Here is a 14,879-nt window from a genome sequence, read left to right as displayed (position 1 = left end):
TGTATGTAGACTTCTGTGTGTTCAAATTTGGAATGGTATGTCTGCCCCATACAGGAGAGAGCCTAATATCATTGTATATAAAGTTCCTTCACTGGATACCCATAGGCTGAAGGGGGCCTCACGTTTCAAAATTCTATTCTAATGAATTTAATCTGTCCAAGGAGACATTAGGAACATATTTATAGAGGACCCTAAAGATCAGGAAGCCAACCAGTGCACATTATGCAAAGAGGAGGGTCATTGGAGAAGGAAATGTCCCTGATATTTCCAAGAGAAGCCAAGTATGGTCAGGCAGATCCTGACCTATCCTGGCAGATGGCGCCACTGGTAGAGGAAAGCTAAAAGAGCTTAGAGGCTTTACATATGTCCCTAAAAGTGATCTTTGAGGAATCTTGGCTGACTCTTACAAGTAGATAGGAACAGGGTCAGTTTTGATCAGTGTGGTCCTAAATATCTGGCAGGAGACTACAGTTTAAGCATAGTCCTACATGGACATTTAAAAGGAAAAACAATGTTTTTTTTTTTTTTTAAATGTAACTTAAATGTACATTTGTGTCAGCCCTACTTAAAGTAAGTAAAGCTGGAGGCTATAGAGGAAGGGTTCTTGTGTGGGAGTGCACAATAATAATGATCATAAAGGACTCTAAGGTTGCAAGTTTGTCCTGAGTTAATTTGAGCCTGATCTCATAGACCTACAAATATTCCTAACCTCCTACATTGATAAACTTGATCTGTTTCCCACTGATATGATTATGAGTTACTGTTTCATGGTTTTCAGAGACTGGCTGAAATGCTAATTGCTTTTGTGCCAATTAGTTACAAAAAAGTAATGCTTTGCTATCTTGTTTATTATTGTCTTAGCATGATCCTTGCCCTATGTATGCTTTGCAAAGTTGCCTGACATCTGCTTCTGTGGACCTCTGGACTTCTCTGATGCTGAATACCCTTAACTGTCCACACCACATCTGATAGAGAACAAGGACTTTGGATTACTTCCCCAAACTTCACCTTCTTTCAGCAGGAGGCAGCTTGGAGATGTCATTGCCAATTTTTCCATAGAAATGGAATGTAGAAATTGATAGTGGGAGAATATAACAGTGGTCTACTTTATGCTTTGAATATATATAACCCTTGCTGCTCTGCCACTACAACTTATTTTTAAATGGATGTTTCTTTCTTTTCTTCTCTCCCTGCTCTCCTTAATCTCTCCCCCTCCCTAATCTCAGGGGAAATAGGATTACCTTTCCTCCCCATTTTAGTCAGATTTATGTATCCTTGAGTATACACCCATCATAGGAACAAAGTAATCAAGACATTGGGTATGGTACCAGAAGATCTCAGAAATGACTATGTCCCGAATTAACAGGTGAATTACAACTCCAACAGAGAACATGTGCAATGTAGCCTTGAATCCCCTCTTAAAAGCCCCCTGTTCCTGCTGATGGGCAGAATCACAGCCTCCAGGACAGGAGTCTTCTGTGTTTCTCCTTGGCTAGCAAAGCAGTAAACCTTCTTTTTCATTTTTCTAAAAAAAATTACTCATAAATTTATCCCAAATAAGAATTGCATCTCTCAGAACTTAATGTCCAGATAGACAACCCCATCATGTTCTCAAAGTTTCTCAAAGACGATTTTGGCTCAAGATTATTATCTCTTCTGAGAGTCACAATGTCAATCAGGATTTCTCAGCCTTAGTACAGTTAGCATCTAGGGCTGGATAATTCTTTGTTGTTTGGACCATTCTATGAATGTTTAGCAGCATCCTTGGCCTCTGCCCACTGGATGTCAGTAGCACTCTCCTCCCAATTTTGACAACCACAGATGTCTACAGATACTGCCAGATGTCCCCTGGAGGTACAAAATTGCCCTAGTTGAGAGTCACTGGTATAGATGCACCATGGTGTGTCACACTCCAGGGCACCACAGAAGTACAGCTTGGGAACTAAAGCTGGAGAAACCCAGGTCAGTCTATAGTGTCTGCCCTGTGTACAGTGTGCGCTGGGAAGACATTGACCTTGGATTGCAAACTACTAGATACAAGTCTGCCTCTGTAGGTTTGGAATAAGGTTCTCCACTTCTCTGCTCAATTTACTTATTTGAAAATGAGGAATGGTGTTGTTTATGCCACACAACACTGCTGTAGTGAGAACAAAGTGAGGTTTTATATATACAGGAATACTTATACACAAACACATACTTCTTCCATATAAGGATACAATATGCATGGATTTAATAATGATTCATAGATAAGTGTACTTAATTTGCCAGTATAATTAAAATGGCAGTATAGAAAAAATATATCTTCTAATTTGTAATGTAATGTGTAATCCCCCCTGTGGTTTGTGATATTGTTCTCTGCTAGAAGGCTTAATAGGGGATGTCTGACTATAAAAAATAAAAAAAGAAAAAGAGTGCCCTTTTAGCAATTAAAGTCATAACTAAATTAGAATACAAAGAGTAAGATTTTTATATTTTATTGTTAATTTTGCATTTAGTAATCTCTCCAGGCTGCACAAGAACTTAAATGTCTTGACGAGAGATAGTGGATTTTCATTCTCCTGGGATGTCATTATAATGAACCTGGTAAATAATTCAGGAACATATTAGAGGCCAATGGATGGGCAGCACCTGGTGCCATATTGTTCATGCCTAAGCACACAGAATCTAAGATGGCATTCTACACCTGTCACTATTATTCTGGCTTAAACATGGGTCCTATGCTCAGTGACATAGAAATAATAGTTGTTAATATTTTTATCCCATTTTCCTCCACAAAGAATATGGTGCTATGCTGTTTCAAAAACACAAAGCAGAAGTGGCATCCTCTGAATTGCTTCAGTCAAATTTCAAATCTATTTTCTCTATTAAGGAATAGGTTGCTTTAAAAATTAGTAGAAAAGATTGCTTTTCTACTGAAAGATTTATTTGAGCCTTTTGGCATTTTGGCCTTTTGGCCTTTTGGCCTTTCTGCCTTTGCTGTTCAAGGTTGAGCTTCTTTTTAGATCACACTATTTATATTGAAGGCATCTTCTGAGAAATATGATACCATCCTCGGCCATTCATTTAGAAGGAATTTCTACTTCTAAGTTCTTCTTCCTATTATTACCCGAGTAGCCAACCTAAACTCTATCAGTATATATTTTTAAAAACAAGCAAACAAACTGGGCATGGTAGCACATACCTATAATCCCGTGGCTCAGGAAGCCAAGGCAGGAGGATTGCAGGTTCAAGGCCAGCCTCAGTAATTTAGCAAGGCCCTAAGCAACTTGGTGAAACTCTGTCTTAAAATAAAAAATAAAAAGGGCTGGGGATATGACCCAATAGTGCTTAACTACTAGATTCAATTCCTGGCACCAATGAACAAACAAACAAAAACAAGCAAACAAGACCTCTCAAAAACCCCCATTCACTGGACATAGAATGTTCTTCCACACTCTGAGAGAACAAGAGGTAGAGTGACAGATCATGTATGGAGACAGCATAGGCACCAAGCCCAGTACCACCGAGAATCAGACAGAGATTAAACCAGAAGTTACATGGGAAAATCTTAGAAGAGCAGGAGGTTTCCTAGGAGGGAAGGAAAAACAATGTGTCTTACACATCTAATGTAAAGTTTTTACAGTAATGGGCCATGAAAGGAATCTGAAGACAGACTGCAGAACTTTTTACCTAGAAATTGCTAGATGTGCTTTATCTTTGTTTTTAAAGTATTATTTATAATAATGGTTTAAAATTATACCAAAGTACTGTATATCTTTAACCTTTGTAGTATATAAGTACATAATTATACAGTAAAATATAATTGCATATGATAAAATAAAAAATATTTTAAAAATTTGTGTTTGTGCTTGTTAACACAGTTGCTTTCCTTTCTTCAAGGCCCAGCGTGAGAGTATTTGGAACAGTGACCGCCCTCTGGTGGTGAGCCAGAATCATCACTTTTTGTGACCTAACGGTTACCAAAATGTCCACTTTTGGCACACATAGTACACTCTAGCAGCAGGGGACCCATTGAAGGATGTCTGATGTTGGAGTATGTCTGATGAAGGAGCCTAATGAAGTAAGCCTTTGCTTCCATCTGAATTTGTTATTTATTCCGGATTTCAGCCAGAAGCCAGCTCCAAAATGGGGCTTCTGAAGAAAAGACTGGAGTTGCTTTTGTGTTTCAAAGGTCTGCCTCCCTTACCAGTGGATGACTAAGACTGTGAATAAGTACACACCAAGAGGGCATGTGGTGACATGGAGCCTGAAATAAACTGCTCTGAATTTTGTGACAGTTTTCCTGGCCAGGAGCTGGATCAGAGACCCCTTCATGATCTCTGCAGGACAACAATTGTAAGTGAGCAGTCAAGGGGCATCAGGGGTGCTCACATTATTGTTGTTGTTGGCAGTGAGGTGGGGGAGGAAGGAGAGAGGAGAAATGCCTAAGCAAGAACATGTATTTCCCAGCGTTGGTGCTGATCTGCAGAAGATCCTTCATTCCTAACAGCTTCTCTTTCCTCTGTCTTCAGACCTCTTCCCAGCATAGCAGTAAGACGGTCCCTTCATTGTCTCCTGCCCTCTTGGGTGTTATTTGGACTTTTCTCAGCTGTGGACTACTTTTGATACTCTTCTTCCTTGCCTTCACAATTCGCTGCAGGAAGAACAGGTAAGCAGCCCCGGGCCTTTGTTCATCGCTTATGGCCCAAACTGTGAAACCTAGAGTGCTAACATCATATTGGCACTACAAGCATCCAGCCAGTATCAGCAAAGCTTGTCTCCCACTGTGTGAGTCACATGAGAAGTTCCCTCTGAAATACTACTGTACCTGGTAGTACAATTCCCTCCTGAGCAGAGAAAGCTCCGCCCAGTATTGTACCAGTTATACAGTGAGTATCCAAAGAAGAGAATGAAAAATCTCTCTCCATATAGGAGGGACAGTCCTTCTAAGAAAATGAGGTATTTGTATGAAAAACAGAGACCCCGTAGATAAAATGTGCAAAACAATATAAAAGTGTATAGACTTCACAATGGAATCAATCTGGGTTAAGGTTTTCATAGAACAGTGGAGTTTTACCACCTGGCTATTCTGCTAGACAGTTCTGGTGGGCTGAGACATCACTGGTGCATCAGGGTAAGCATCTCTGGTTCCCAAGCCTGGCAAAAGGAGCAATTGGAGACTTGTCTGAAAGAACACACAGACTCTTGCCTTTACTAAGCTCTTTAATCCTTCCTTTGGGGCCCACCCCATCTCTCCCACCTCAACACTTACACCTTCATCTGGCCCCACTGTTCCAGTCTGCTTCTGGAGAAGCCCAGCTTCAGCCCTCTCTCCCTGCCATCCAGCTGACTTCTGGTTGGAGCCTATAATCAGAATTCAACCCCTCCCCAGAGGCCAAACTCATCCAGTCCCACTCGAGTCTCACACCTGGTAGTGATCAAGTGTATTGTACTCCATTGCCTATGATAGATTTGGCACTTAGATGAGGATCTGTCGGTTGTATTTATCTAGCAAGCATTTTGGGGTGCCACTTGCCATTTTAGGCACCACAGACAGGGAATTGCTAAGCAACATTGACCTGATTGGCTGGGTCAGCCTTAGAATGTGACATGTGGCACTCAAACTGGAGTACACCCCCAAGCTGCCCCAGCCACTTTTCATTCTGTTTCTCAGACACACTAAGGTTACTCCCATCTCAAGGCCTTTGTCCTTTCTGTCCCTTTATTGTTCCCTCTGTCTGACAGTCTTCTCCAGATCTTCCTGTGGCCCATGCCTCCTCATCTTATAGGTCTTGGCTCTAGTGTCACCTCTTCAAAGAAAACTTCTCTGACCAGCTGTTGTAGTCAGCTTTTTCGCTTCTGTGACTGAAATATCTGACCAGAACAATTTTAGGGGAGAAAAGTTTATCACAGGGCTCTGAGTCCATAGAAGACCGGCTCCATTCCTTGGGGATGAGTGGGGCAGAACATCATGGGGAAAGAGTGTGGCAGAACCTCATGGCAGAAGAGTGTGTCAGAGGGAACCCGCTCACATGATGATCAGGAAGCAGGGAGAGACTCCATTCACCAGATACAAACATATACCTCAAATCTACACCCCTGGTGCCCCACCTCCTCCAGCCACACCCCACCAGCCTTCAGTTACCACTCACTTAATCCCATCGCTGTCTGAATTAAGGCTCTCGTAACCCAATCATTTCTTCTCTGAACCTTCTTGCATTATCTCACACATGAGCTTTTGGGGGATATCTCACATCCAAACCATAACACCATCTTATCTAAAGGAGCCTCTCTACCCAATGGCCACCCAGCCCATCTCATTCCAAATACCATCACCATGTTTTATTTTATGTAACTATCTGATATTACTGTGTTGATTGAATTGTCTGTTTTGTCAGTATCCCTTTCTAGAATGTAAAGCCTGTGAATACAGGGATCTTATCTATCATACTCACCACTTTTCCTCCAGCAATTAGAACAGATTCTGGAACATAATAGGTACTAAGTAAACAGTGTTCAGCAATCTTGAAAATAAGGATATTTAAATCCTAATATTGAGTGATACCAAGAAAGTGACTAGGAAAATCATTAATTTCAAGGTTAGAACAATAGAGGAACAGTCTCTTGAACTACAGCACATTTCATTAATGAAATTTAAACCTGACTGACAAATAAGAAAAAGATATCATCATTCCACCTATCATTTTTCTTCCAGCAAACCGGTAGTTTAAAGCACTCAGGGGCAAGCTCTCTCACAGTAAAAGAGGAAGACCTACACTGAGAATACCATGTCAGTGCCTTCCTGTTGTGCAAGTAATAGGTGGCTTAATGACTTCAGAAACTGAATCTTTGCTGCACATGAAGTTGTATAGATGAATAAGCAGAAGAGACATTTGCCTTATATTTAAAAACTGCAACTGAATGTTGAAGAAAGCACGTATCAGAGCATATTTTTAATTTTAATGACAATATTATCTATTGGCAATAAATGTTCTAGGACCGGGGCTGGGGATGTGGCTCAAGCGGTAGCGCGCTCGCCTGGCATGCTGCGGCCCGGGTTCGACCCTCAGCACCACATACCAACAAAGATGTTGTGTCCACCGAGAACTGAAAAATAAATATTAAAAATTCTCTCTCTCCCCTCTCTCACTCTCTCTTTAAATAAATAAATAAATAAATAAATAAAATAATTGAATTGGAAACCACCTCTTTAAAAAAAAAAATGTTCTAGGACCTATACTTGAGATTGAAGGCTATAGAAGATAGGGGAGAGATTGAAGGCAGGGGTTGTAGCTCAGTGGTAGAGTACTTGCCTGGCACATGTGAGGCATTGGGATTGATTCTCAGCACCACATAAATAAATAAAAAAAGATATTGTGTCCATCTACAATTAAAGAATATATATATATATATATATATATATATATATATATATATATAAAGAAAATCAGCTATCATTCTGGCTGTAAATAGTTGTGGATATTTACTGAGTGCTAATATTTTAATTGGGATATTTATTATTTTACTAATACTCACTAGAAAGTTAAATGTGTGTCAAGCATTAGAGCCCCATCATATTTTTCTTCTAACCCATTATTTTTATACACAGTTTTGCAGAATGCAAAGCTTGTCAAGCATTTGTATATCCTGTTAAAACAGAAAGCAGCTATAAATAGCATTAACATAAAAATATCTATATTTCTTTCATTTTATTAAAATTTTGCTGCCTGTTTTCTTTGCAGTGGAAGCATGATTTGGCATAAAGAATAAAATAATAGGAGTCACTGTGAATAAGAATACATTTTGTAATTAAGGAACTTACAAGGTCAGACAGGAAATATAAAAGAACTCATTTTCAAAAGTACTTTACTGAGCTACAAAATTTGTTCAAAGGTGCAGCATCACAGTTCAATGTTCAATGTCATTTAAGTTCTGTGGTCTCTAAATTTATGTGTGTGTGTAGTGTGTATGTACGTGTGGACTTTCTCAGGCATGCCTATGCTAGAGGAAAAAACCCTTTTGACAAAAAAAATAATGCAATAATATTTAAATTCAGTTGCAGATCCTGCATTTTTTGATAAAAATTTAAAAATGTAATCTACAACAGAAAATCAGTAAAAATATAAGAAACTTGAACAATCCTATCAATCAACTTGACCTAATTGGCATTTATGCAAGCCTTCACCCAACAACAGCAGACTATAAATTTCTTTTCAAGTACACATGGAACATTTACCAAGATAGAGCATATTCTGGGCCATAAAAAATGTTTCACTAAATTGAAAAGGATTCAAGTCATACGAAGTATGTTCTCTGAATACAATGGAATTAAATTAAAAAGCAATAACAGAAGAATCTCCGGAAAATTTTAAAATATTCAGAAGCTAAGTAGAACACTTAAAAAAAACTCATGGTCAAAGAAAAAAACAAAAAGGAAATTAGGAAGTATTCTGGACTGAATGAAAATGAAAAGGCAATATATCAAAATTTGTCGCGTGACTTTAAAAGGGGTACTATAGGGAAGATTTATAGCACTAAATTCTGAAGTATAGAAAGAAGAAAGGCCTCATGTCAATGACCTTACCTTCCATCATAGAAAAAGAAAAAATAATTAGAGCAAATAAGTCCTAAACTGAATAGAAGAAAGGAAATGATAAAGATTAGTGGAAATTGATGAAATGGAATACAACATGAAAAAAAATCAGTGAAACCAAAAGTTGAATCTTTGTGAAGACCAAAAACATCAACCACCTCTAGCCAAACTAATCAGAGAAAGAAACAGAGAGAAGGAGGAGAGAGGGAGATATAATTTCCCAAATAAGGAATGGGAGAAGTGACATCACTATAGATTCTACAGATATTAGAAGGGTAATAAGGTAATATTATGAACAACAATCTCTTTGAGTGGAGATTTTGTACTGGATTTACTGATTTGCTTATTAAGGGATGTCACTTCTAGTAGTAGGTTACAAAAGATTGTGGCTTCCACCTTGGATCTCTCTCATACCTCCACTTGCTCACAGCCATATGGTAAGCTGCCTGTGGAGAGGGCCACATAACAAGGAACTGAAGTTTCCAGGCTGTAGCCTGTGAGTACCTCGGATTGCCAATATCCATATCAGTGAACTTGGAAATAGAGCTTCTAAAACCTGCTAACAGCAATGTGAATAAGTGTGGAGCAGATTTTCCCCTAGTCAAGTCTTAAGAGGAGTTCAGCCATGGCTGCGATTATGACTGCATTCTGTGTGAGACCCTAAGCCAGAGGCACACAGCTAATGTGTGCCTGTAAAAATAATAATATGGAATTAAATTAAAAAGCAATAACAGAAAAATCTCTGGAGGAGCTAGACTCCCACCCTTTTAAAAAAATGAAAATGAGGAAGAACTTCCTACTTCCTACCTCATTCCATGAGGATAGCAATATGCTGATATTAAAATCTAACAATAACATTAAAAGAAGAATGAGGAGGGGAAAAAACTCACAGGTGATATTCCTTGCGAACAAAGAGTCAAAATTCTAACAAATTAAATATAGATAAATATTAAAAAGATAATGCATTATGACCAAATGAAGTTTTATTCCAGGAATCCAAATTTTGTCTACCACCCAAATATTGATCAATATAATTTTACCATATTTACCACCTAAAAAAGAAAACTATATAGTTGTCTCAATACATGCAGAAAAAGCATTTGACAAATTTCAGCATCAATTCTGATAAGATCTCAACAAATTAGGAATAGGAGAGAGTTTCTTAAACCTCTCCCATAAAGATAAGGTGCGTCTATGGAAAAATCTCCAACTATCATCATTTTTAATAGTAAAAGATGACTACTTTCCTGTTAAGATCAGAAAGACAAGATGTTCACTTTCAATGTTGCTATTAAACATTTTATTTCTTTTTATTAATTTAGAAGAGTAAGGCTCCTATTTTTATAAAGGAAGAACCAAAATATCTTTATCCTCAGGTGACCTGATTATCTACATTAAAAAAAATCCAGCGGATTTAGTTGCGGTGGCACTTGCCTGTAATCCCAGCGGTTTGGGAGGCTGAGGCAGGAGGCTTGCAAGTTCAAAGCTAGCCTCGGCAACTTAGCAAGGCCCTGGGTAACTTAAAGAGATCCTGTCTCACAATAATAAATTAAAAGGGCTAGAGATATGGCTCACTTGTGCCAGGGTTCAATCCCTGGTGCTCATACACACAAAATCCAATGGAATCTACTTACAACAAAACAAAACCAACCAACCAAACAACAAAAAACAACTGTCACAATGAACAATAACTTTAGCAAAGTTGTGGGATACAAGATCAATGTACAAAACTCAACTGTAATTCTATATACTAGGAACAGACCACTGAAAAATGAAATTAAAGGCAATGCATTTATAATAGAATTTAAAATATGAAATATTTAGGGACAAATCTAAGAACTTTAGAACTTTGATGAGAGAATTAAAGGAAACCTAAGTGAATTGAGATAATGTGTCCATGGTTGGAAGCCTCCATACTGTTAAAACATCACTTCTCTCCTAATTGATGTGTGGACTCAACCCAATCACAGTCCCATTCCCCTCTTTGTACAAATTGACAAACTGATTCCCAAATTCACATGAATTTATGAGGGACCTAGAATATTAAAACACTTTAAAAAAAGAATAAAGGACTAGGACCACTTGATTGCAAGACTTACACAAAACTAAAGTAATGAAGCAGTTTGGTGTTGGACAAAGGTAGACTTATACATTAACAAAAAAGAATAGACTACAGAAATAAACTCATGTATATATCAACTGATTTTCAGCCAAAGTGCAAAGGCAATCAATGCAAAAAAGGAAAATCTTCAACAAATTATGTTGGAACAATTGAATTTTCATATGCACAAATGAACTTTGATCTACATTTTGCATTATGTTCAGAAATTAATTCAAAATGGATCATAGACTTAACTACGAATCTTAAAACTGCAAAACTTACAAAGGTAAATATAGGAGGCAGATTTTGTGACCCTAGAATAATCAAAGATTTCTTAGATACACCACCAAAAGTATGATCCATAAAATAAAACATTAATAAATTAGACAATAAATATCAAAATCATGTTTTCCAAAGAATCTTAAGAGAATGAAAAGAAAGCCACAGACTGAAATAAAGTATTTGCAAATCATGTATCTGTTAAAATACTGATATCCATAATATTGTTAGCATATACTTCTGGTAAGAATGTAAGATGGTGTAACCACTTTGGAAAGCAGTCTGAGAGTCTTTTAAAATCAACGAACATCTACCATAAAGAAATGGACTATGTGGGCTGTAGCTCAGTGGCAGAGCACTTGCCTAGCACGTGTAAGGCAATGGGTTCACTCCTCAGCAGCACCACATGAAAATAATAATAATTTTTTTTAAAAGAGAGAGTGAGAGAGGGAGAGAGAGAGAATTTTAATATTTTTTTTTTTATTTTATCTGCGGACACAACATCTTTGTTTGTATGTGGTGCTGAGGATTGAACCCGGGCCGCACGCACGCCAGGCGAGCGCGCTACCACTTGAGCCACATCCCCAGCCCAATAATAATTAAAATAAAAAAGTTAAAGAGTTATGAAGGTATGTCTGTACAAAGACTTGTACTCCAATGTTTACAGTTCATATTTGCTATAACTAAAAACTGGAAATAGCACAAATATTTATCAATAGCTTAATGGATAAGCAAATTGCTGTATATTGCTGAGAATGCTACTCTGCAATAAAAGAATGAATTATTAATACTTGGAATAACATGGATGAATTTCAAAATAATTCTGAGTGAAAGAAGCAAGGCAAAAAAAAAATAACATACTATGTAATTCTAAGTACATAAAGTTCTAGAAAATTAAACTATTAAATTAAACTAAATTAATATGCAGTGAGAGAAAGCAGATCGGCAGTTGCCTGCAGGTAGGTGAAGTTGGCAAAGAGATTGGAAGGAGAGATTTCAAAGAGTCATGTGTAAACTTTTCAAGGTCATAAATACGTTTATGACTTGATTAATCACAAGTATATAAATTTCTTAAAACTTATTAGATCATGCATTTTAAATATGTATAATTTGTTGTATATTAGATATATTTCAATAAAGCTACTAAAATGTGTTTAAAATGTTCTTATTTTTCTGGGAAAGTTTTCAAGGGAAAAAATGTATACAACATCAGGTATCCTGAAACCCATCTAGTAACTTTGCTAGATATTAACAGTTGATATGAGAGAGTGTTTTCTTTCCCTAGATTCTTCACGCAGGTGAATTAGGACCATAATGACTTAACTGTCATCCTTTTTTGTTAGGGGGGCATGTATACTGGGGTTGAACATGGGGGCTTTACCCCTGAGCTACATCCCTAGATATTTTTATTTTTATTTTGAGACAGGGTCTTGCTAAATTGCCTAGGGACTTTCTGAATTGCTGAGGCTGGCCTCCAACTCATGATCCTCCTGACGCTGGGATTACAGGACTTCACCACCATGCCCAGCTTAGGTCATCCTAACTGTGCAGATATTTCAAGAACAATGGGAAGCTCTCCTGGTGCCTCCTCTGAAATGCACAGAGTAAGGGCAATGTAAGTCCTGCATTAACTAAACTTGTTCAGTAAGGTCTTTTATTCTGAAACCTTATTTCACTATCATTTGTGATAATGATTGTTGATGGTCATTGTTCCTGACATATTGTTACATCTCAGAATTAGAGATAAAATTTTCAAATTCCTTAAATCTGGGATATTACTATCTGGGAAATTAAGAAGTCTGGTTAACAAAGAGTTGTGTAGGATATGAACTTTAGTTTTGCAAACTAACCTGTAACTCTCATGGTGTTAGCAAAAGACACAAGATCTCTGGGTCAGAGACAAAGTACTTCATTTCTCATGACAGAAGCAGTATTCAGAGCTTCATGTTGGGTTTGTGCTGGTTCTCGGGTCCTCAAGTGTCAGGAGGACAATAGAGGATCCATGATGGATGCTAGCACACACAGTGGACTGCCATTCAAGGAGAGGAGCCCTGAGCCTGAAGGATTTACCACTTTATAATGAGTTATAACAAGCCTGCTTTTTTGTCTGCTGGAGATGTTACCTGATCCCTCAAATTTGTGCCCTGCAAGCACAATCCTGAAAAAGTAGCCTAGCTTCTGGGCATACCAACTAGACTTTGCAGAGCTGCTCAGGGCTCATGATAGGTTGCCTCAACACTGGGAGTTCTGCACATAGGCATCTGCTACCTCTGTCTGTACCCTGGCTGGAGGTGATAGACAAAGAACCAGATGCTGGTGAATGGCTAAAATGTGTCCAACCCTGCAGTCTCCTTGTCTACCACAACCTCTTCCTCAGGATCCTCTCACAGGCCTTTTATTGCATCAGGCAGAGATGAGTTTCACACTCTTGTGTACCCTGCTGTGTTTGCCTTTGGAAAATCCAACATACTGCATGAGTCATGGTTCTCAAGCACGTTATTATTGTACCCTTTTCAAATCTCTCTGGCTTCCTAGGTTTTGCATAATTGCCCTTTATTATCAAAATTCTCAAGATCTCCTCGCTTTTCAAAAGAGTTAGATTCATCTTTATTCTTTCCATTCCTGAAAGCCTTATATTATTATTTGAGTGAGATTTATCTATCAATTTCAATAGTAAATATTTACTGAGCTCAATTCCTATGTTCTCAGGATCCTGTTTAAAATGTTATTTAGAGCTTTCTGGGAGTTTTAAATGCATCCCCTGGGTAGAAAAACATGAACAAATCAAAATGCATTTGGATTTTTTAAAAAAGTGCTTTCCTGCAGGGATAGGAGCTATGCTCTTTTCATGTTGTTTCAGGTCTGTCGTCTTTGTGATTTTAGTAATTGGAGCTGAAAGAAATGTGACTGGGAAGAAAGGAGAGCAGTACTGATATATCTTAGCTAAGAGAAAATGTGCATTCTATTGTGCCCTACAAGGATTTCTGGGATTTTCTCTATTATCCCTGGTTTGATGGCTATTGACCAAGATGGAAGAAGAGGAACTACACAGTTCTAGAATAAATACCAGGCATATAGCTCAATTTGGGAATGGTGTTGCAGGGTCAAGGCCTTGATGAGATAGAGTAGCCAGAAGCAACTTCTGCAAGGCTTTCTCCAAAATGGTAGCTAGGGTCAAAAAAGGAAAAAAAAATGTACTCATCAATTTCAGAGAATTGGGCAGGGATCTAAGAACAGGTGGCGTATCATGAGGTCAGAAGCCATTGGTATGCAGGAATGGTGCAGGGAAAGAGGTGCAAAGCAGAAATGGGGTGGAAAGATGTAGCACTGTGAGCAGGAAGGAGGTCTTTCTTGGGTACTGGTGATGGGGTGGAATGTGGGTGAGTTGGCAGAAGTGAATGAGGCAGAGTCAGGGTTAATGTGTATGAGTGGTTTCAATATAGGGCTCTGATGCTGTTTGTTCATCCTGCAGACAGACCTAGATGAATATCAGCTCTAGATGAAATGTCCACACCCTCTGTTACCTACCTAACATCATAGATAGACACAACAATTACCCCATCACAGCTGAAGGCACTTACTGAATTTGGAGGAGGGGGCTCTTATCTCCCTCACCAGATAATAAGCGCCTTGAATTTATTCATCTTTGTGTCTCTATTGTGCCTGGATTTCACTTTATTTCTTGAATGAACAAATTAACTGACCTAGAATATAATAGACTATGATGATAAAGGTAGATCTTAGAAGACAGATGTGTTTATTCTTTAACTTGTTTAACATAGTATCATTCTACATGAAATCATGCCATAGTTAAGCAGTTGATTTCCACTGTTTTCTGCCGCAGTCTGGCTGGGCACAATTCAGGAGCCACTTGTCAAAAGAAACGAATTTTATTTTTAGAACTACAAACACCAAACAAAACAGCTC

The 14,879-nt window shown here is 38.1% G+C and overlaps 1 protein-coding gene across 1 annotated transcript in view; it reads left to right on the top strand.

Moving 5' to 3' along the window:
• Positions 1–4,239: 4,239 nt before the first annotated feature.
• The window catches only part of GPR156 (G protein-coupled receptor 156), a gene marked incomplete at its 5' end in the record, with an annotated part of 70,002 nt that continues 59,362 nt past the window's right edge, over positions 4,240–14,879 (top strand). Inside the window, 2 exons of the mRNA XM_081302225.1 lie at positions 4,240–4,335; positions 4,512–4,648. Coding sequence (XP_081158351.1) covers positions 4,240–4,335; positions 4,512–4,648 — 233 coding nt within the window. The remainder of the gene's footprint in view (positions 4,336–4,511; positions 4,649–14,879) is intronic.

Source organism: Spermophilus citellus (assembly GCF_964194105.1).
Source record: "Spermophilus citellus genome assembly, chromosome: 7".
Lineage (NCBI taxonomy): Eukaryota > Metazoa > Chordata > Mammalia > Rodentia > Sciuridae > Spermophilus > Spermophilus citellus.
The sequence above is the reverse complement of the archived record's forward strand: the minus strand, read 5'-3'. Positions and strand labels throughout refer to the sequence as shown.